Raw genomic sequence first — 22,258 nt, 5'->3', positions numbered from 1 at the left:
CTGCTTCAAAAGTGATCAACTTATTGCCAATCTTGTTTCTTCTACATCCTACTCACCTTAGATTTTGAAGCCAGTCTCAGACATATCATTTTATTATAAATATTACAGTGTATCTCTCAAAAGTTAAGGATTCTTTTAAAAATACAATCACAGTATTATCACACCTCACAATTTTAACAATATTTTTTAATAACTTATTTGATTCTTTTGTATAGCTTTCAGTTCTCTGCTAAAATTTTGTCTTGTCATTCAATTTCTTGAATATATGAATCATAATTAAGGTTAATGTCTGATAGTAACAAATATCTCACTCTCTGTGAGTCCACTTCTATTATCTGTCTTTCTTCTTGGTTATCCAGTTCTTGTCTTTTTGTAAACCTAGTTTTACTTCTTTCACTTCCTTATTGAGTGCTAGGTAGTGTGGATGAAGGATAGTAGCAATAATTTGAGGCTCGGAATGAAGTTACCTTCCTCCATAGAAGCTTTGCCTTTCCTTTTGGAGGCTGTTAGTCTGGGGCAGCTCCATGTAATTCAGCAGGATGTGGTCCATGGGAGGCCTCATCTGTTTCCACAGTTTACGTTTTCTCTTGGGTATGAATCAAAAACCTTGGGGTATTTTTTTTTTTTTTTTTTTGTGGTACGCGGGCCTCTCACTGTTGTGGCCTCTCCTGTTGTGGAGCACAGGCTCCGGACGCGCAGGCTCAGCGGCCATGGCTCGCGGGCCCAGCCGCTCTGCGGCATGTGGGATCTTCCCGGACCGGGGCACGAACCCGTGTCCCCTGCATTGTCAGGTGGACTCTCAACCACTGCGCCATCAGGGAAGCCCAACCCTGGGGTATTTATTAGCACCCCTCACCCGTAGTGGTCTCTGAAGTATACTTTTTCTCTCTCTGTCATCACGAGACTCCTGATAACTTCAGTGCTCTGGCACTCAGCCACAGATTTTCCTTTTGAAATCACTCACCTGAAGGAGGAAAGCTTCAAATGTTGGGCCCAAATACCTTGCTTTCCTCTTTTTTTGGATATTGACTGTCTCCACCTCCAAGCTCTCCCTATCTTGGTAGCACTCCCCCTTCCTTAAAACATATTTTTAATATATTTTATCCAGTTTTTCTCATTGTTACCAGAGGGAGAATTGGTGTGAAACAACCTAGAAGACTATTGCCAAAGTAGAACTCTCAGAACTTTTTGAACTTAATATTCACGCTCTTGATATATTTAGCATTATTTTTTTTCTCATTGTTACAAATTTTATTTTGACACATATATCCTCTCAGAATTCCTTTTGTTTCTATATTGCCACTTTGTGTTAGTCAAAATAAATTTGCTTCCAACAGTTATAATAATTACTGAAACTTCTAATAATTATTGAAATCTTTTCTTTTGAACTCATCCCCAAAGTCAGCATACAGATATATTAAAAAAAAAAATCAGTCTCTTTAGTATACTGTCTTACTTCTTTATCAAAGAGTTGTATTACTATTAGCTTGATTGCTCATCCTCTTCACCTGTCTTTACTACTTAACACTAACGGTTTTTGCCCCCAAATTAAATCTTAGTCTTACACAAAGACTAGTTGATAAATATGCTCCATGTATTATGGGTCTTGGCATTTCCAAAATATAAAAAATTTAAATGTTTTGGGCAGTAGTAGTATATCAGTAGGAGACTTCAAACATTTAAGAATTTTATTTTTTGAATAAATGTTATTGTAATAGATGTACACCGTTTGAATGAATAAAAATTCCTCAAGGAAACCAGTTTGACACACTGTATCAGTTCTGAGATGCAAATTTTCTCACAATTTTTATAACTTTGAAATTGTGTTATCTCTTAAAAATGGTAAAAAAGCATTGTGTCATAGTTTAATTTAACATAATTTTTTTCTTAGTGTTACATAAAATAACGGCATAAATGTATGTATTTGTAGTTACTGCTAAAATTTTAAGTGTCCTTTTGTTGTTTTTGGTGGAGGGATGTCTCAGTGCTAGTCTAACACCCTCTGCTGCTTAGGGAGAAAAATGCGTTTAAAAAAAAGTGTTTTTATATTTTAATGGCCAGTTGCTCAAAGAACAAAGAATAGGCTAACCTGGGCTTCAGAATGAGAATACTGTTATCATTAAGGTCTTGCCACATTTAAGCTATAGGTTGATTATGAAAGAAGAAGAATTAAAAAATAAAAAAGATGGCCTGTTGTGACCACCTAGAGGGGTGGATTAGGGAGGGGGACACAAGAGGGGGAGGATATGGGGATATATGTATACATACATATAGATGATTCACTTTGTTAGACAGCAGAAACTAATACGACATTGTAAAGCAATTATACTCCAATAAAGATGTTTAAAAAAAAATGGGCTGGAGAAGATGAACTGCTGTTGAATCTTGCCATTCTAGAGAAGATGCCCAAGATCTTTCTAAATCTCCAAATTTACTGATATCATGAGGATATAACATTTTCCCCATAAAGAGCTATATTGTATAATCCACTTTATAAATCTATTAAAATTAATGGTGGCACAAAAATAATCTATATTATTATATACATTGTGGTAACTTGTATGGCATTAACCATGATCTTCAAAGAAACAAAATTTTTGTCACAAATAAAGCTAGGCTTAGAACAGGTAGAGAATGGTAAGGCTTAGAACAGGTAGAGAATGGTAATAACTATCTGTAGAAAATTCTATAGCTTTCTGGAGTTGTAGGTCCAAGACACTCACCTGGGCCCACCACTGGCACAGTTGACTTGCTTCTACACATAAACCTGAGATCATTTTGAAATTGAAAGTATGTCTTGTAAAAGTAATAATTACTACACATGGTAGATCTTCAGGTTGTCCAAAGGGTCAAATTCTTGAGTGCTAAATCCACTAATGCCAAGGGTCTACTATATTTCAAAGAATAATCACTCTTGCTATAATACACATCTGTAGATGTAGGGGAAATATAAAGCATTATAAACACTAAAATAACTGTCAAATGTTTAGGTGTCATGTCATTTTGTGCATCCTACTGTGTGGAGATAGTTCAGCTTTCTGTGAATCACCTTTTAACTTCATCTAAGTAGCTGTTTAAACATGACTTCCTTTAGTTATACTTCAAGTATTCCAAGATAAGTTATCCTGTTTGAAAACTATTGTTTTCTTGCCTTTTTTTTTTTGGTCAGGTAGGGGTGCGACAGATGGAATTTGTGGGGGAAAATTATATATAAAGGATTTATAAATTAACCTTCAGGTACTTTTCAATTCCATGGGCACCAAATTCTCTTAGAAATATTGAAGGTGCTAGTAAAATGTATTATATGCTATTATAGAGCACAGTACTAAAATTGGTGGATACAACAAATTTGGAGACTTCCTTTTCTTTAACAAGACAACATGCCATGTTTTTCTGGAGTGACTGTGGTTATACCATATGCCTGTTCTATAAACTGCCTATCTAGGGGGCATTGTAGCATAATAGAAAACCATGGGTTTTAGAGTTATAAAAATCTGGATTCAAGTTTAACTGCTACAGTTGTGATGTGTGACTTTTTACAAAGTACTTGGAAATATTTAAGCCTTTGATTTCTGAGATTTTTAAAATATATATATTAGTGAAATGGAGATGATAATCTCATAAGCCTTCTGTGTGGGCTAAATTAACTGAGTTAACACATATAAAGCACCTGGTACAGAGCCAGAAACAGCAGATGTACAGTAAATGGTAGCAGTTTAATTTTTGATGTTTTCCCCTCATTCACAGATGTTTATAGCAGTCTTTATTATTAGGGATGATATTTTTTTGCCGTCTACATTTGTTAAGTTTTAAAGGAAATAGAAGTGTCAGGTTTTAAAGAATTTATTAATGGACTTTTTCAACTTTGAATGCTTGCTATGCATAAAACAAACCTTATTCTAATAAGGATTTGAATGAGAGGATTATGTTTTATAGTAAATTATGCCTGTTTTGCAAGTAGTATATTGGTCTACTACAGGGTTTAATTTTGTTTTAATTCACCTCAATTTTCTAGTCCACATAAAGTAACAAAATTGAGGTTATTTCATTTCTCAACAGGGAAGGTGTTTGTTTGCCAGTGGCAGTCCATTTGAGCCAGTGAAACTCAGTGATGGTCAAGTCTTTATACCAGGTCAAGGAAACAATGTATATATTTTTCCAGGTAAATGCCACCATTATTTATGTTATAGAATAATCATTAATAACTACATTAAAATTCCTTATGAAATTCTTTAGAATTTAAGATTTAAAAAACAATGGTATTTACAGGATTTTGCTATGAATGTACAGGAAAACTCAAGGAATTCAGCAAATCCAACTTGCTCTATTTCCCCTAAAAATTTATTTATTCATACCGTTCATTAAATTTGTTTTTATTATAGAAATAAAGTAGTACATGGTTCATAAAAATGCAAAAGGAACAGAATGTTAAAAAATTATTTAACCTCTCTATCTCCCCTTCGTACCTCCTTATCATACTTATCAGCTATAACCACTGTGGTTTCCTTTGAGTTTTTCTGATGGTTACCATCATGACTGGCACACTTCTCCCTTATCTTGATTCTTCCAACTCTAGACTGTATGTGTGAACTTCCAACTGTGAAATCTAAGTAATAGTCCACACGTAATACCTAATACCTCCTAATACCTTGCTTTCTCTCTCTACCTGTCAATTTCTATTACTACTTTTAGTTTTCCTGGTAGTTACCTTTATCTCTATATAATAAAGAGCTTTTGTAAGCAATTTAAGACAGTTTTTATTAGCTTGCCACAGTAAAAATGAAAAAAAAAATCTGGTATTTAGCTTTCTTATCTCTTCTTATTTTATCTCTCAACTATGGTTGGTATTTCTACATTGCAGAGAACTTTTGAAACTTACATTGTGTTCTGGTTGTTTTCCATGTTTTGTCTCTGGATTGATTCTGAAATTACATGATTATATGTTATTCATGTCTAAACAAGAGTGTGGTTTGATAAATACATTAGAACCTGCAATTCTAGATCAACAAAATTTTTGACACTCAAAGTCTTTTAAGTGTCAAGTATAATGAATCCTCCTCTAATTTCTTGCCAGCTTCCTTCATTTCATCCTGATCCTGCCCCACAGCAAATCATTTCTGTGGTGCTTCTCTCTTGCCCATGTACACTCTTCCTCTTTGTGTTGGTCTCATTTTCCTGGAATACATCTTTGAATAAGTTTTTTTATGAAGCATGGATGAAAACTGAGTTTTTATGTATCTGAGAATGTCTTTATTTTGTTCTCTCGCTTGATGGTTTGGTTGGGTAGAGATTTGTAGATTCAAAGTCATTTTTGTCAGACCTTTGGAAACACTTCTCCGTTCACTTTCAGTGGCCAGGGTTGCTGATGAGAAATCTGGTGTCAATGAGATTCTCATTCCTTTATACCTACTAGCTTTGTCTCCCTAAAAATGTTTCAGTGTTTTATCTATCTTTAGATCTCTGAAATATTAGTGGGATGCATCCAGGTTTGGGCTTTATTTCTATCATGCATGTCTGCAGGTGGGCCAATTCACTATATTTTCTTTTCCAAAGGACTTTTTGTTCTGTCTTTCCCCCCCCTTATTTCTTTCCTTTCATTATTTCTGTTTTTCCCTTATGGAACTTGTGTTAGACCATGGTCAAATCCCTCTGTTGCCCTGACTTGTAACTTTTATTCATATTTTCGCCTCTTACCTTTTTTGTTCTTTAATATGGGGGATTTCTGTGGTGTTTGTTAATTTATCTGTATCTGTTTTGGTTTCCTTTTTCCTTTTTTTTTTAGCACTTCTAGTGTATGTTTTGTTTCAACAGTCTTTTTTTATTGAAAATTTCAAACATATACAAAAGTAGAGGGAAGAATGAAATCCCACGTTCCATTCTCCCACTTTTTGGCAGTTATCAATTTGTAAACAGTGTTATTTAATCTATACTCCCACCCACTCCACCTTCACTGGGTTATTTTAAAGCAAGTCAGAGACAGCATATAATTTCATTAATAAGTGCTTCAGTATGTGTCACTAAAAAAAATAATTTTTAAAAAATTAAACATAACCATAATAGTGGTATCACACCAAAGGAAATAAATAATAATTGCTTAATATCATACCATCAACTCAGTAGGTTCAAATATTATTTTTTACTGTCAATACCTTTTCTTGTCATAGAATAACTTTTTAATAGCCACTTTTTTTTAAGCTTGCAGCATCCTTTCGGATCTCTCCTGAGAGTTATTACGATTCTTTTAAATATTTCTTCCTTTGTGCTGTTTGTTATTACGATTCTTTTAAATATTTCTTCCTTTGTGCTGTTTATTTTCCAGAAGTTTCTGGTAATCCTTAGTTTATTCATTTTAATGAAAGAATTATGTGGAGTAAAATAGTGATTTGGCATGAATTTCCTTTGTACTTGTGTCTTTCTCCTTGTGGGCCTCTCCCTGAATAACTGACCACAGGCTCTAAGATTTTAGGACATATTTATAGCACACATAGGCTGGCATCAAGGAAGCACGTTATTATAACTGTTGTTAAAATAAAGATTTTGGGCCTGTGAACATCCTAGTGCACTTTCGTCCTTTTTCTAGTGCACTTTCCTCCTTTTCCTCCCAGCAGAGTGGTTGTGTAGAGTTCTGCTCTGCTTGTCTCTTGAGATCTAGCATCTGTAACAGAAACTCTGCCATCACTGATGATCCCCTTGTAGAACTTGATAATGTTCAAAATCAGTCTGTTCCATCCGACAGTATTTCTCTGGCATAAAGACCGTGAAAATAATACTTCTCTGCTGATTTTAACAAAGCCACTTTTAATATCGTATTTGACTAACGGAGAATTTGGCAGTTGATTACTTTTATATAACATTTCAATGTTCTAACTTTATTAATAACAGTTATTAGGACTATAAATATAGACAAAAGAATGACTTGGTAGCAGAGGTCAAAATGGGCTTAAAAACAGCATTGGCCAAAAGAATGATCAAAAAGCAGTTAAAAACTCAAGGCTTTGGAAATGTTTGAATTACCTACTCCAGCAATTATACCTGGATGAACAACACAATTAAAACCTAAAAGGGCCAGAGCCTTCCTAATCAGGAAGAAGTGACTTAGAGGTAAAGCTGTGCTTTTCATGGAGAGAGGTCAAGAGTTGGGAGTCTGGCACCTGTAAAGGATGGGATGCTAGTGAGCCACCTCCCACTTTGGGCTGAAACCTTAAAGGACTGTACCTTGGAGTGTGGGTATAGTTTGCACTTGAGGTGATCTGGAAAACCTCAAGCCTTTGTTTTGGCCTACCAGTGCCCACAAGTGCCTGGCAGAAGCAAGCAGAAGTCTTCTCTGGTACAAGATAACACTATCCTATTCCTCAAGTACTTTTACAAATAAATTTTCAAATACAACCCTAGTTAAGAAATAAAAGATAATGAAGCACATAAAGAGACAAGCCAACACAAGCCAAAAGTAGCAGATACAACAAAAAGAAAACTCTGGAACTCTAAGTATCAGACAAGTGCTGTGAAACAAATACGCTTATTATGTGTATGGGATAAAAGCCAAGCTTGAAAAATTCAGCCAAGTAACACTAAATTCTACAATTGAAAAATACAATAAATTAAGAACTCAGTGAATGAGGCTTACAACAGATTAGACCAAAGGAAATTAATAAACTGGAAGATAAGCCAGAAGAAACGATCCAGAGACCAAAAAAGGGGGGAAATATGGAAAAACAGATATATACCGTTAATTGATATACATTTAATTGAGGTCCCAGAGAAAGATGAGAGTAAGTAAAGCAGAGGCAATATTTACAGGCCTCATGGCTGAGAACTGACAGATGACATCACTACACAATATTCAGGAAGCTCAGTGAAATCCACATGGGATAAGTAAAACGAAATCTACATCCAGTAACATCCTTGTGAGGCTTCAGAAAACAACAACAAAGAGAAGACTGTGAATTCAGCCAGAGCAAACAGACTTCCTTCAAAGGAATAATTGTCAGGCCAACTGACTTCTCAGCAGCAACAAGAGGCCAGAAGACAATGGAGTGACCTGTGTGAGTGGCTCTACAAAATACTTGTGAAGCTAGAGCTCATTACACAGTGAAAAGCCCCTTCAAGGATTAAAACAAAATGAAGATATTTTCAGAAGAGGAAAAAAAGAGGATTCACCATCTGCGGACATGTAAGAAAGGAAAGTAAATTATAAAGAGTATTCCTTAGGCAAAAGACAATCCCAGCTAGAAGCTCAGAGATGTAGGAAAGAATGAAGAGCAAAGAAAGTTGTGAATATTTGAGTTAAACAAAAGGAACGTTTTATGTGTAGGGCAAAACAATAATGACGTGGGATTTTGAAAGATATAGAGACAAAATTAAAAGGCACAATAATAATAGCTACATAGAGTTAAACTGTTAGGAGATCCTAACTTCCATTGTCTGGCAGGAGGGCAAACTAAAAATTAACATGAAACTTTGATCAGAATGCATGTTATAAATTTTAAGATAACCACTAGAAGACTAGAAGAACTTCCAAACTATGATAAGAGAATATTAGGGGAGGAAATGAAATGACTTTTTTTTTAATCCAAAAGGCAAGAAAGAATAGGAAAGGGAATATGGAATAGACAAACGTAAGAAGACAATAGATTTTGCCCCAAACATTTAATTAACTACATTAAACGTAGATGGAACGAATATTCAACTTAAAAAAAAAAATTATCTAGAGGCTGGGTTAAAATAATGAAGCTATTAACCACCGTGATCCTCTTCCCATCCCTGAGTAACTGAGTTACCATACTTCCCCACTCTGGCCAAAGACTGCTGGGATACTCTTTGAATAGTGTGAAACCCCGAATAGAGTTTGCCGTATTCATGCTCATAGCGATCAATTTTTTAAGTTCCTTACATATGAGAAACACACAAAGGAAGGGATTTTAAGGAAAATCCCTTACATGAACAATTTATTTCATAAAAGAAACTAAATAGACAAACAGAAAAAAGCCGTTTAGGAAAAAACAGATTATGTGGGGAAATGGAATGTTAAAAAAAAAAAAAAAAAACTATCAGTATCCTCATGGAGACAAATATTCCAGACACAAGACAGAATTTTATTTTTAAAAAAATTCGAAAACAAAAATGAGCTCTGGTAAATGAAAAGTTTGGTAGGAGGATTATAAGAAAAAGTTGAAGAAGTCATCTGGAAATAGAGCAAAGATCAGAGGATGGAAAATAAAGACAAGAAAATTAGAGGACTAGTCCAGGAGGTGCAATATCAGAAAGTAGAAATTTCAGGGAGAGAGAACAGAAAAGTGGAGGGAAGGAAATTATCAACGACTTCATGAACATTTCCCCAAATTGCAAGACCCAATTTCCAGATAGGAAGGGCCCACCTACCAAGTGCCAAATATGGTGGGCGAAAGTAATGCACCTCAAGGCACACATTGTGAAATTACAGAACATTAGGTACAAAAAAAGATCCTACCTACTTCCAGAGATGCAACAAAAAGATAATCGTTGAAAAAGGATCTGGAGTCAAATTGGCACCAGACCTCTCACCAACAATGCTGGAAGCTGTGAGGTATTGAAATAATGCCTTACAATTCTTAAGGAAAATTATTTCCAAATTAGAATTTTAAACCCAGACAAACTATCAAATAAAGTGGAAGGTAGTAAAAACGTGAGTGTGTGTGTGTGTGTGTGTGTGTGTGTGTGTTGGGGTGCTGGCGGGGGCTCTTCAAAAATGCAAGATTTCCAGATATGTTATCTCCTATGCACTGTTTTTCAGAAAACTACTGGAGAATATATCCTACCCAAAAAATGGAGTAACAAAAATACTAGGAAGAAGTGAGATTTAGGAAATGGACTCAACTTAGAAGCAAAGGGAATCCCCATGAAGATGAAGAGAGTTTCTAGGATGATAGCTCCATATCTGGAATGGAGAGCAACCAAGCCAGATTGGAGTTTCAGCAGAGATTTATTCTCGAGGATGAAATTAGAGAAATGTGAAATAGCTGAAATTACTAGATGATTTAGACAACTAAATGAATAAGTGTCTCAGCATGAAATAATTTTAAGTACCGAAAAATCAAAGGAAAAAGCAGGACAATAACCTTAGGGAAAACAAAAAGGCAGAAGAGGAAAAGTTAGGATATAATGTTAATACACGGCTCAGCTGTGAAGAGCACTTATGAAGTCGTAATAATATAAACACTGATTCAACCAAAATTATGCTCTAACTATATTGGTAAGAGGGCTGGAAATGTGCAAGAAAGCTAAATACTTATTTCCAACAGGAAGGAGTCGGTGATCTCCAAAACTCAAAGTCAATCAGAAGAAATAGAAGCAAGCTGTGAGAGAGAGAAATACTAAAATAATCAGCTAAAAGAATTAAAAGTAGTTACTTCTCTAGAGCAAGAAATGGAGGATTAGAGATGGACTGGGAATTGATTTTTTTTAAGTCAGTATCAACATTTTTTTTAAAATATTTATGTATTTTGGGCTGCGTTGGGTCTTAGTTGCAGCACACGGGCTCTTCCTTGTGGCGCATGGCTTTCTCTAGTTGTGGCGCGTGGGCTCAGTAGTTGCGGTTGCGTGGGCCTAGTTGCCCCGCAGATTGTGGGATCTTAGTTCCCCAACCAGGGATCGAACCCCCATCCCCTGCATTAGAAGGCGGATTCTTAACCACTGGACCACCAGTGAAGTCCCGGGAATTTATGTTTTTGTAACAACTGTTGATGAATTGTATGCATTTGTAATTTTGATAAATGTGAAAACTAAATTGAGAAAAGCCATTTGATATTTCTAAAATTGTTTCTTCTAATAAGTAAGAATTATAACAGTTAAAGATCACTTAATTTTAGTGCTCAGATTTATCTTGCCTGCTTCATTGTTTGAAGGGGCTGTTTGGGGTAGGGGTGGGTTACCATTAATTTGCTTTAAATCTAGGAATTTATTTGGCTACTTTCATAATTGGAAGTGACTTTACTAAGTAAACTATATAAAATGTATTCCAGGTGTGGCTTTAGCTGTTATTCTCTGTAACACCCGGCATATTAGTGACCATGTTTTCCTAGAGGCTGCAAAGGTAAATGTTTTAAATATTGTTTGGTTATTTTATAAAGGATGAATTATAAAGCTGAATGGATCTTAAAAACAGAGAGAGAATGGGTTAAATCTGCCTTATGAGTGGAAAGGAAGTTACTCATCCGTTGCTTTTTTGATTTACCTTCTACTTTTGCATAAAATTAATTTATCATTTTTCCAGTGTTGGATTGTAAGCTGTGAATCCTTTCATAAATACTGTACCAGTATTACACATATCTGAAAGTATGTTTTGTGACAGCATAGATAAAATGTCTTTAAATCTGATTTTTTTAAAAGTCTTTAAATCCGGTTATTTCTTTACTGTTTAGTGGTAAACGGTTTTAACTTCTGCAGTGGTTTAAGTGTATTCCTGCTAGAAATAAGGAAAACATGTTACCTGTATTATTCTCTGCTCCCCCAACCCTTTCCCCATTTTATTAGTCCTTATTATTCTGTTATTTAAGCAAACAAAAGTAAAGTTCTCTTTTTTCCTCTTCAGGCTCTGACAAATCAATTGACCGATAAAGAGCTAGCTCAGGGGAGACTTTACCCGCCACTTGCTAATATTCAGGAAGTTTCTATTAACATTGCTATTAAAGTAAGTAATAATTTATACCTCTTCACATAAATTTTAATGGTGTTTTCTTCATGCAAGTAACACAAGTTCATTAGAGAAAAATCAGAAACATTTAGAGGGTGCAAAGAAATTTTAGGTTGCTCATATTCTTACTACAGAATATAACTCACATTTGTTGCCTTCTATTGTTTTTTCTTCCCAAACACATAATAAAAACGCACACACATGCAGTCACCTGTGCCTGTTTTAAAAATTGGTTTCTCACTGCGGTTTTTTCCACTTAATATATTGTAAGCCTTCCCCCAGGTAAATCAATAATAATTCTCATGATCACTAATGCTTCATGGAATTCTCTTTGTTATATCATAGTTTGCTTAACCATTTCTCTATTTTGGGGGACATTTAAGCATCTTTCGTTTTGTTAGAAATAATATTGTAGTGAACATCCTTAGATAAGTCTTTATGTGCATTTGTGATTGTTTTTTTCTTAAGATAAATTTCTAATCCTAAGAACAAAAGGATTAACATGCTAAGGCCTCCGATATACATTGCCAAATGATTTTTTTTTTTTTGCGGTATGCGGGCCTTTCACGTTGTGGCCTCTCCCGTTGCGGAGCACAGGCTCCGGACGCACAGGCTCAGCAGCCTTGGCTCACAGGCCTAGCCGCTCCACGGCATGTGGGATCTTCCCGGACCGGGGCACGAACCCGCGTCCCCTGCATCGGCAGGCGGACTCTCAACCACTGCGCCACCAGGGAAGCCCCAGAATACCTTACTATTGTAAAACAACTGAAGAATTTAGAGCCCAGAATTAGGATGAATAGAGTTCAACTTGAGAATTACAGGATATTACAGGTGGGACAGATTTGGGATGTATCAGTTGGTTAGATTACTGGTGTGTCCGCATGAAAGGTAGTACATGGGGAAATAGACGGAGATCTGTGCTGGGGTTGGTATAGGAGCAGAGCCCCCAGGTCGTCTCTCTTCCCCCTCCTTCTCCGGTGTCCTGAGGCTTTCCTTTTTAGGAGCCACGGGATCAGGTGAGCAGACAGTGCTGTGTATCTGTCGCCCAGCACCACCCACAGCCACTGGGCAGCCCCATATAGTCACCGGTCACCTGCCACATGCCTGCTTGATCAAGGAGGACTCCCTCCCATCTCAGGCCTTGCCCCCAGCCTTCTCTGTGGGTACAGATATGTTTCCTACAACAGACTGGGCAATACAGCTGACCCTTGAACAATGCAGAAGTTAATGACCAACCCTCTGTGCAGTCGAAAATCTACATATAGCTTTACTGTTGGCCCTCAGTTTTCCGAGGTTCCGCATCCACAGATTCAACCAACTGGGGATCACGTAGTACATATTTAGTGAAAGAAATTCACATATAAGTGGACCTGCACAGTTCAAACCCGTGTTGTTCAAGGGAATTCTGTCTCAAAATAGAGTGAGGTTGAACTCCTAAGACCAAGGACCATCTTGGTCTATCTAATTCCCTTGGAATTAGTTCCAAGGGAACTATCTAATTCCCTTGGAATGGTAATTAGAGGAGGAGAAAGACATAATTGTTTGATTTTTTTTTTTTTTTTTACCACGTATCACTGCATTGTTTTAAAGTTAAAATTAAACCATAACTTGAGAACTTAACTAGATGACAGGCACCATGCTACCCTGTGAGGAAGCTCTTCATACTACCCCATCTTACATCAAAACAGAGAGTCACAGGCTTTATCTTCACCACCAGTCATTGTGTGTGGCTTGCCACAAAGATCAGAAATTCATTCAAGCCAGTTTAGGTGGGAAGTAACCTAGCTTAACTGTTTAGGATCTGGGACCTAGAATCAGAATGCTTTGGGTTTGAAACAACAGTTCTCACTTTAAATAGCTTGGGCAAGTTACTTAAACTCCTCAAACTTTGGTGTTCTCATGTATAAAATGAGAATAATAATAGTACTTATGTCCTAGAGTTCTTGGGAGGATTAAATGAGATACCCACGTAAAGCACATAGAACATGCCTGGCACTCAGTGATGGTGGTGGTGAGTTGCCATGTATAGGTTCTAGCCCTAACTTTACTTGACCTTATAGTTCTAGTGTCCAACACCTGATTTATAATAATTTCTATGTCTTTTAATTCAAATTCTAGAGGAAAAACATCTGGCTAACTTTGGGTTAGATTTTCACCCTAGTCCAGCCACCTATGACTAGGAAGTAGAGTCTCCTACACACAGTCTCAGCAGGGCGGTGGGGAGGGACACAGGTGGGGCAGGCTACCAAGTAGGTCTGCTGGACCAACACACAGTAGAGCTTAAAATTATTGAAGTATTAAGGAAATGCTGATAATAATTCGGGGGGGGGGACTTTAAAGTCACTTTAAAACACATTGAACTTATGGTGAGACTGCAGATGTTTTTACCTTTTAATAGTATGTGAATGTCTTGAAGTGAGTCAAAGTAATGTTATTTTTTATTATAAAAATACGCCATTCTTCCAAATTCATTACTTTGTGTTTTAATAATACATTTTCTCTTAAATGGGTTAATACTCAGAGTCTACACAGTAATCTTTTTTATTTTTCAGGTTACAGAATATCTATATGCTAATAAAATGGCTTTCCGATACCCAGAACCTGAGGACAAGACCAGATACATTCGAGAAAGAATATGGCGAAGTGAATACGATTCCCTGCTGCCGGATGTGTACGATTGGCCAGAGCCTGCGTCACGCCCTCCACCAACAACGGAATAGAAGCACACCACTGATAAACACTTTCCATGCTTCAGGGACTCCTTTCTTCAGACAAAAAGAGAGGACGTTCTCAAATTTATGGGTTTTTCTGTGTTTTATTCTCCCCTACCACTTTGCTTATTTTTTCCCATGAATCTCCACTTCTGTCTGTACAGGATGGACCTGTTGAGTACATTGTTAATGCCCACCTGCACCCTGAAATCAGATGACCATAATGCTTTCATTCTGATTTGTAGGTCATACCACATCAGAGATATTAAAAAGGTACTTGCGAATGTCTTCACTTGTGCTCCTGTTCACTCTTGCCGAAGTATTTGCTATTTACTATTATAGCTAATCATCTTCTCTCACCCAGTTCTTTTAGGGCTACTAAAATAGAGATCTACTTCTGTGGATATGAGTACAGAATTTTGGGAAGAAGACAAATTTAACCAAATTCTAAGGACAAATTGTCAGTATCTAAAAATGTCCTTTTATTTCCGCTTCATTTTACCTTCATGCTCTGAAATTCCTTTTCAGTAGATAGATCAGGAAAAATCTACTCTATTATGTATTTTCTGGGACTAAACTGAGGCTTAACTATAACGTGGGAGAAATGTGAAGTACTGCCGCCTTTATACAAATCAACTAGTCATTGTTTTCAACAGTGTATAAAAATCTCAGTGTAACTTTTTAAAATAAATATCTTAAATTGCTTCAATTCTGCTATTTTATTGCCCAACGAGAAATTCAGGTTTGCTTATTATGAAAAACACATATTTTCATTTTCTTCTAGATGATTCTAAAGAAGTGGGTATAGGATACCTGATGCATAAATTATGATTTTTGACAGCGTGTGACCTAACAGATTAGCCATATGTTTCACATCTAAATGAGTCATATTTAGACTCATCTATGAGTCTATACCCTTATTCCAGTAGTGATGCTCTTTATTACTTGATATAATTTTGGAATGTTCATATGATACATTCCTTTAGCTATCCATTGAAGGTGGATTTAATTGTTTGAAACCACCAAAATTAATTTAGAGCTAAGTGGGAATGAATAAAGTAGGTGTTCAGACCAGTAAATGTCATTTTTAATCCCAGTAAAACGGGGAATAACTGGCTAGTGAGACCAGTTTTCTTATGTGGCTTACACGTTGGAGAGTTCCTACAGAACAATCCCAAACATTTTGAGAAGTAGTATTGCTATATATGAGCCTAACATAGTTTGCTTTGGGGGAACAAACGAAACTTAAATGCCCATTCTAGAATATTAACTACGAAAAATTATTCATAGCTACATATCAGTGTGCACATTATTTGATTTTTCCCTCCACAGTCCTTGATATGTTAGATGTGATATTCTGCAGGGAGATAAAAAGGCTTCATTTTTATGTTCCTGCCTCCTTTTACCTATAGGCAGAGGCTGATTCACAATAATTTTGAATATAATTCAGTGTTTTTAAGAATGCTCAAAATAGCATTGCCATTTGGAGTATGGGAAAATGCAGTTGGTTAAACCCACTTAACAGATGAGTAAAGTCAGAGGTATGTTATATCATCAATCTGTTTTGTAAAAAAAAGCAATCGGGTCACAATTTGTTTTTTCAATTAAGGAAAAGGTTTATGTTTTTCATATTACTTTTGTCAAAACAAAATCATCCACAAAAATATTTTCTGTGAAATCTTGATTTTAGTTTAACATTACAAGTAAAATAATTTACAGACCTGTTTTTCACCTAATGCTTATTGAAGACGGGAAAATGTAGAATTAAAGTAATTTTACTAAGATGTTTGTTTATTAAATATGCCTAATACAGTATACATGGAAATTAAAAATATTTTAAGGAAAAAACAAGGCCAAATGGCATATAGCCTGCTTCCTTAAATAAGACAGAAATCATATTTATTTAGAAGCTACTTATTATATATTATTTACCAACCAGTATTTTAAGAAGTAACAGTTTTTTGGATACAAATTAAAATGTTTTAGTATATAAGCTAAGAATACAGGCAGGAGCTAACAGCATGGTGGGAAGGGAGGTGGCATAATGGCAGCAAATTGGAAAAGAAATGGACCCTCTATGGAAACTTTTGCCCAGCGAAAAGGTAATTAACTTGAAAAATAGCAATGGACAGTCATTTTTATTCTTTTGAAAAAAGAAGAAATTCTGTAGATTAGTCTGTCATATTATTTAGTGGGAAAAGTGAGAATACCTATTTTTCTAATCTGAGACCACCCACCTGTACTGTGAAATAAATTGGATAACTAATGAGGGTAAGGTTTATTGACTATAATGGGAAAAGTGTTAAAAGATTTTGGTTAAAACCTTCTTAAGGGATGGATTCTTAACCAGGAAGTTGCCACCAAGTCACTGTGAAGCTTTAAAATGCAGATACCTCTGCCCCCTCCTTTAAGGCCCCCTGGACCACCTGGAGCAGGGCTGTGGCAGGTGTATTTTCAGTAGGTCCCCAGGTGATTCTGATGCACACACTTCCCCTCCCCTCCCAACCACTGTCTTAAAGTGGATGCCCAGATCATGTGGAGAGCTAACTAATTCCTCCTGCTGATGCGGTGGGTCTGGGGTGGGGCCTGAGATCCTGCATTTCTGACAAGCTCCCAGGTGATGCCCGTGCTGCTGGTATAGAGAACACACTGAGTGGCACTGCTCCAGAGTACTGAGTGTGGTGTGCGTTTTAAGTTTAGTGCTCAGATAGTATATACTTTCTCTGAAAAAGAAAACTGAAATTCTGTTCTTTCATCTATTTTTTGTTATGTATAACTTACCTAGGATGTTCATAAGAACAAAAATACAGAACTTTTAAACAGCTTATTCTGAAAATATGTAAATAGAACATTGTTCAATTCTAAATTAGATTTTAAATATACTTGTTAAGGAAAACCTAGCAACTAGTTTTCATTTATAAAAGATTATCAAGTGGACATTTGTTCTCTGTTATTATTTGTCTTATGATATGACTTACCCTATCCTTTGTCTTTTCTTTCTCTAAATTATCAGCCTCTGGAGAAATGAGATTCTACATTCTCCTTTGATAAGGAGTTGCTAGTGAATTGAGACCAAAGCATAACAATTATCAAGGGGTATGGAGCATTATTTACTCTCAGATAACTGAGAAAGCCCAAAGGGGAGAGTAGAGGAGTGGGAGAAGTCTTGCCTTAGAAAAAATACTTCATCCAAATGCTCCTGTTGCTTTTCCCAAGCCCATTCAGTACCCCTCAGAAATAACCTCTTCAAACTTTGAACAGCTCCAAGGTTGAATTCACCAAAATGGAATCAGCTGTGTTGCGCATACATCCTTGAGAACATTAATATAAAGCTCAAAGCTCTCTACTGGGATTCCATTTAAAGGGACTGTCCTAAAGAATGAAGCAACACCAATATCGTAATTCCTCTCCACAGGTGCGGGTACATTGCTGACTTTATAGAAAATGGCAGAGAGATTCATTATCTACTTTGGCTCTCAACTGATTTATCATTTGTACTTTCATGTACATCTAGATGTTAAAATGAAATAAATCCTCCACAGACAAGCTAAATAAAGTAACATACTTAATATTTAAAATATTCAAGACAATTTTACTACAGAAAACTTACCTCTCATCTGAAGTCAAGATGTTTTAATATAAGTGGACAAAAAGCTCAATGCTTTGTTCCAAATTTTATAAATTAATCTGGGCCTAATTAGGACAGGACTCTTATTGCATAATTCCCTTAATCCTTGCCAGCAGTTTCTCAAATAAACCAGTGATTAGATTTTAAAACAATAATTACTTTCGTTACTTGGGTATGGAAAATAGTGCCTCTCAAAGAGAAAAAGTCAGGGTCTGGAAATGTGTACAGAGTTCAGTGACGTAAAACACAAATTAAGTCAAATGACTGGGATGCTTTGTATATTTCTGTAACAGCTTTTTGCCAGTAAACTGACTCTTTGATATGGCTATTTAATCAATCCTGTTTTTCCCAAATAAAAACTTATTTTCCACTTTGCTCTTTGGGAAATTACCCCTACATTCAGCACACTTTTAAAAGTTTTAAGACGAAGGGGAGATTTATGGGTATATACTCCCCAATTTTCAGTATGTCCTTTTATGTTCTAGGAAAACTGTTCCCCTTTATTTTCCTAATTTTAAGTGTACACTCTAGCAAATCATTGATTCCTACATAGTCACTGAATTAGCACCAACACGTTAGGTATGTTCAGTTAGCAAATGATGATAAACTAAATTTTATGGATAGCACCTACTCTGCCGGGCATTGTCCTAAGCAGCTTACATGCATCAGCGTATTTAATCCTCACAACCACCTTCTGTCACTGTGCCTCTTTTACAGAGAAGGATACAGATGCTCAGATAGGTTTAAAAGATTCGCCCAAGTTCTCTGCTGGTGAGAGGCAGAGCTGTGTGTCACCTCAGCCCTTCTCAGGGAAGAAGGGCCTCTGTGACCGGCGATTTTATCTGGATCTTAAATACCTTATCTTCAGGAATTGTTATTTCAGATGAAAATTGTTCACCTATTATGATATTAGTCTTAGGTCCTTTTTAACGTGTTTTACCAGTTCACGTGATTTTTACTTTTTCCCATTTATAATTCAAATACAACATAAACCTATTTAATTTGTTAGTCTTAAGCATTTTAAGTACTAGATGTAAACAAAAGATTTGGTTTTGAATTTGATAAATTACACCAAGAATTCCAGCTGACATCTTTTGATTTGCTAATCTTCACAAAACCACCAACTGCTATCGCTCTGTGCAAAGCAGTTTCAATAGTGCTTATACACTTTGTATCTTGACATCTGCCGTTGTCGATATGAATTGGAGTTGTAAGATATATTTTTAATTATGTCTATTGTATTACATCCATGTCTATAACTTCTTCCACTAAAAGGTCATAACAGAAAGTAGTAATATAAAAATGTATGTGTGGAATAAGGAATTTCTGAGATCTATTTTAGCTAAATATTTGACAAAGTAAAATTTCTGCCTCATGTTTTATTATACTTTGCCTAATGACCTTTAACTTGAAATTAAAACCATATTTTGCAATTGATATTGTGTTTCCTTTGGTAACATCCCAAGCATTCATTATTGACTTGAAAGAAGCCACACGTAGCAAAAGTCATTGCTTACCCTTTCTCACCTTTGTATTTAAGATAAAGAGATGGAATAAGCCGTCTTCTGGTAATAGCTTATGGGAATACCGGTTTAAGGGGAACGCCTTGTGTAGAGTGTATTTTACCAGATTGACTTACTCCAGATGGTTCCAGGAGTCAGTCTAAAAACTTCCTAATGGTGTGAACTGTTTTCTTCTCATTTGTTATAAATTTCTTATCATAAATTCTACTGAGATGTGTGTATTTTCTTTTTTTAAATTGAAGTATAGTTGATTTACAATGTTGTGTTAGGTGTACAGCACAATGATTCAGTTTTTATATATACACATATTCTTTTTCAGATTCTTTGCCCTTATAGGGTATTACAAGGTATTGAATATAGTTCCTTGTGCTATACAGTAGGTCCTTGTTGGTTATCTCTTTTAAATATAGTAGTGTGTATCTGTTCATCCAAAACTTCGAGATGTGTGTATTTTCTTAATAAAATTTTCATATGCATCAGAAATGTATGACCTTGTTTTTAAAGGCTGCTGTATATAGGGCACTCCTAAAACTTGGTATTATTTTAAACCTTAAAACACATGCACACTGCAGAATACTTGATCCCTTGGGACTATGCTGTTAGACCGAAATTCACTGTGGAGCTAGTCGTGCTCCCCATTTTTTCATTTCCTTCTGTTTGGTTCCCTACTCCCTTTCTCTCCTTAGTTTGTTTAATCAGAGGAGTAAAGGAATGAGTTCTCATCTCTTCCCCCTACCGCATACAGATTCTAAGACCCTAACGTTAGAATACTAAAGCAGGAAAACTGTATGTTGATTTTGTGATAAAGGGGGAAATGGTATAATAGCTCATACTTACTGAGTACTTCCTTCAAGCCAGGTACTATTCTAAGTACCTGATACGCATTTACTCATTTAAACTTCACAACAACCTTATGAGGTGTTAGGTACTGATATTTTCCCCATTTTACAGATGTAAGGTCTGAGGCGCAGAACTCTTAGGGTCACATAGCTACTTAAAATGGCAAAGCCACTATTCAGAGCTCCTGCGTCCTGTTTTGACAAAACTCTGATCCTGTTTAAACTAGATTCTCCACGTCCTCTGAGCACAGGCTGAGCAGCACAACGCCGCTGTAGAACATCCCAGTCGTGCTCAGTCAAAATCACTAATTTCAAGACACCCTCAATGCTCCTGGCACTTGCCCGTCCAGTGACTCTGATACCTTCCCTGTTGTCAGATTCCCTGACATCCTCCCACACCCTTGCTCTCGAGACAGCTTTGCTTCCTATTTCACAGACAAATAAGACGATCAGAAGAGAATGTCCTCAAGCTCCCCTTCTCCCTATCTCCCCAGGAACCTTGAGAAAGTGAAAAGCAGCAGCTCCTAACTTCCAGGAGCTGGCCTGATACTAGGAACTCACAGCTAGGCCTCGGCCGGTGCTCTCCTGTTGAATGGAAACCATCTCACATCAGACAAGAACATCGACATCAGACAAGGCCGCTCTGACCACAATGGATCAAGGCCCAAACAAGGCTACTCCACCATCACGTCTACACATGGACAAACCTAAGCATTGTCCAAACCACAGAAATAACCTCCCTCGCGCCTTCCCCCCGGCCCCCGCATCCTGGCTAATATGCTTGATTACAATACTTTACCAATGACAGTTTTAGCCTCACTCTAGTCTGCATTCCCTATAGAAAAGGTTTATTGAGATAATCAGTCATACGTGTGTCCCTGCTTCCTGACAGCACCCAATCCAGAGTGAACCCCGGCTTCCGTGGGCCCTCTGCAAAACTACCCAGCGAAACCCCGAATCCTGTAATAGATGCTTCCTAACACACTCATACTGACACCCCAGAGTTCCCCATGTGCGCTCTCCCCGGCTGCAGTGAGTGATAAACCCAACTTGGTCACAGTTACAGCTGTGCTCTTGGTGCTTTTTGGCTGGAGGGCAGTGCCAACCTGCATCTGCACCCACGTGCTTAGGAATGGGCCACACTCCTGTCAGCCAGAAACAGCCCCCCACTTGGGCATGAGGTACCATCTCCTCTCACCTGCTTAAGGGCCTTGCTCATCAATTCTCCCCTCTCTGCATCATCCATTTTCCCTCTATTGGATCACTGTCATGCTGACTGGGGCTGGAGGACTCCTGACTCTTCTTCCCCTCCAGCTATTGCCCCAAGTCACTATTCTTTAAATCAAAACCCTTCAATACTTCCTCTATACTTCCTGACTTCCATTCTTCTCCTTCCACTTGCTCTTGAACCTCTCCAATCAGGCCTTCATAGCCAGCATCCACAGAAACCTACACACTGCCAAATTCAAAGGTCACACTTCAATTTTACTAGATCCGTAAGCATCATTTGTCACAGTTGATCACTTCCTCCTTTTCATTGTTATTATTTTTTAATATAGATATAATTTCAAACTTAGAAATGTTGCAAGAACAGTGCAAAGAACTCCCAAGCACCTTTACCAACATTCACCAATTGTTTATATTTTGCTCTATTAGTTTCGTCATTCTCTCTTTCTCTCTCACTATATAAATATTTATTTGATGATTTAAGAATAAATTGCAGACATGATGCCCCTTTACTCCTAAGTACTTCTGTGTGCATTTCCTAAGACCAAAGGTATTCTCTCACATAATCATAGAATAGGATTCTTTATGTATAGTATCATGTCATCTGCAAACAGTGACAGTTTTACTTCTTTTCCAATTTGTATTCCTTTTATTTCTTTTTC

At 36.7% G+C, this 22,258-nt stretch overlaps 1 protein-coding gene across 1 annotated transcript in view; it reads left to right on the top strand.

Moving 5' to 3' along the window:
• ME2 (malic enzyme 2) overlaps positions 1 to 19,444 on the top strand; it is a 58,598-nt gene extending 39,154 nt beyond the window's left edge. Inside the window, exons 13-16 of the mRNA XM_032654383.1 lie at positions 4,060 to 4,162; positions 10,998 to 11,068; positions 11,567 to 11,665; positions 14,221 to 19,444. Coding sequence (XP_032510274.1) covers positions 4,060 to 4,162; positions 10,998 to 11,068; positions 11,567 to 11,665; positions 14,221 to 14,388 — 441 coding nt within the window. The 3' untranslated portion in view covers positions 14,389 to 19,444. The remainder of the gene's footprint in view (positions 1 to 4,059; positions 4,163 to 10,997; positions 11,069 to 11,566; positions 11,666 to 14,220) is intronic.
• The last annotated feature ends 2,814 nt before the right edge of the window (positions 19,445 to 22,258 follow it).

The sequence above is a fragment of the Phocoena sinus genome, chromosome 14, assembly GCF_008692025.1.
Source record: "Phocoena sinus isolate mPhoSin1 chromosome 14, mPhoSin1.pri, whole genome shotgun sequence".
NCBI lineage: Eukaryota > Metazoa > Chordata > Mammalia > Artiodactyla > Phocoenidae > Phocoena > Phocoena sinus.
This window is presented reverse-complemented; position numbering and strand designations above follow the sequence as displayed.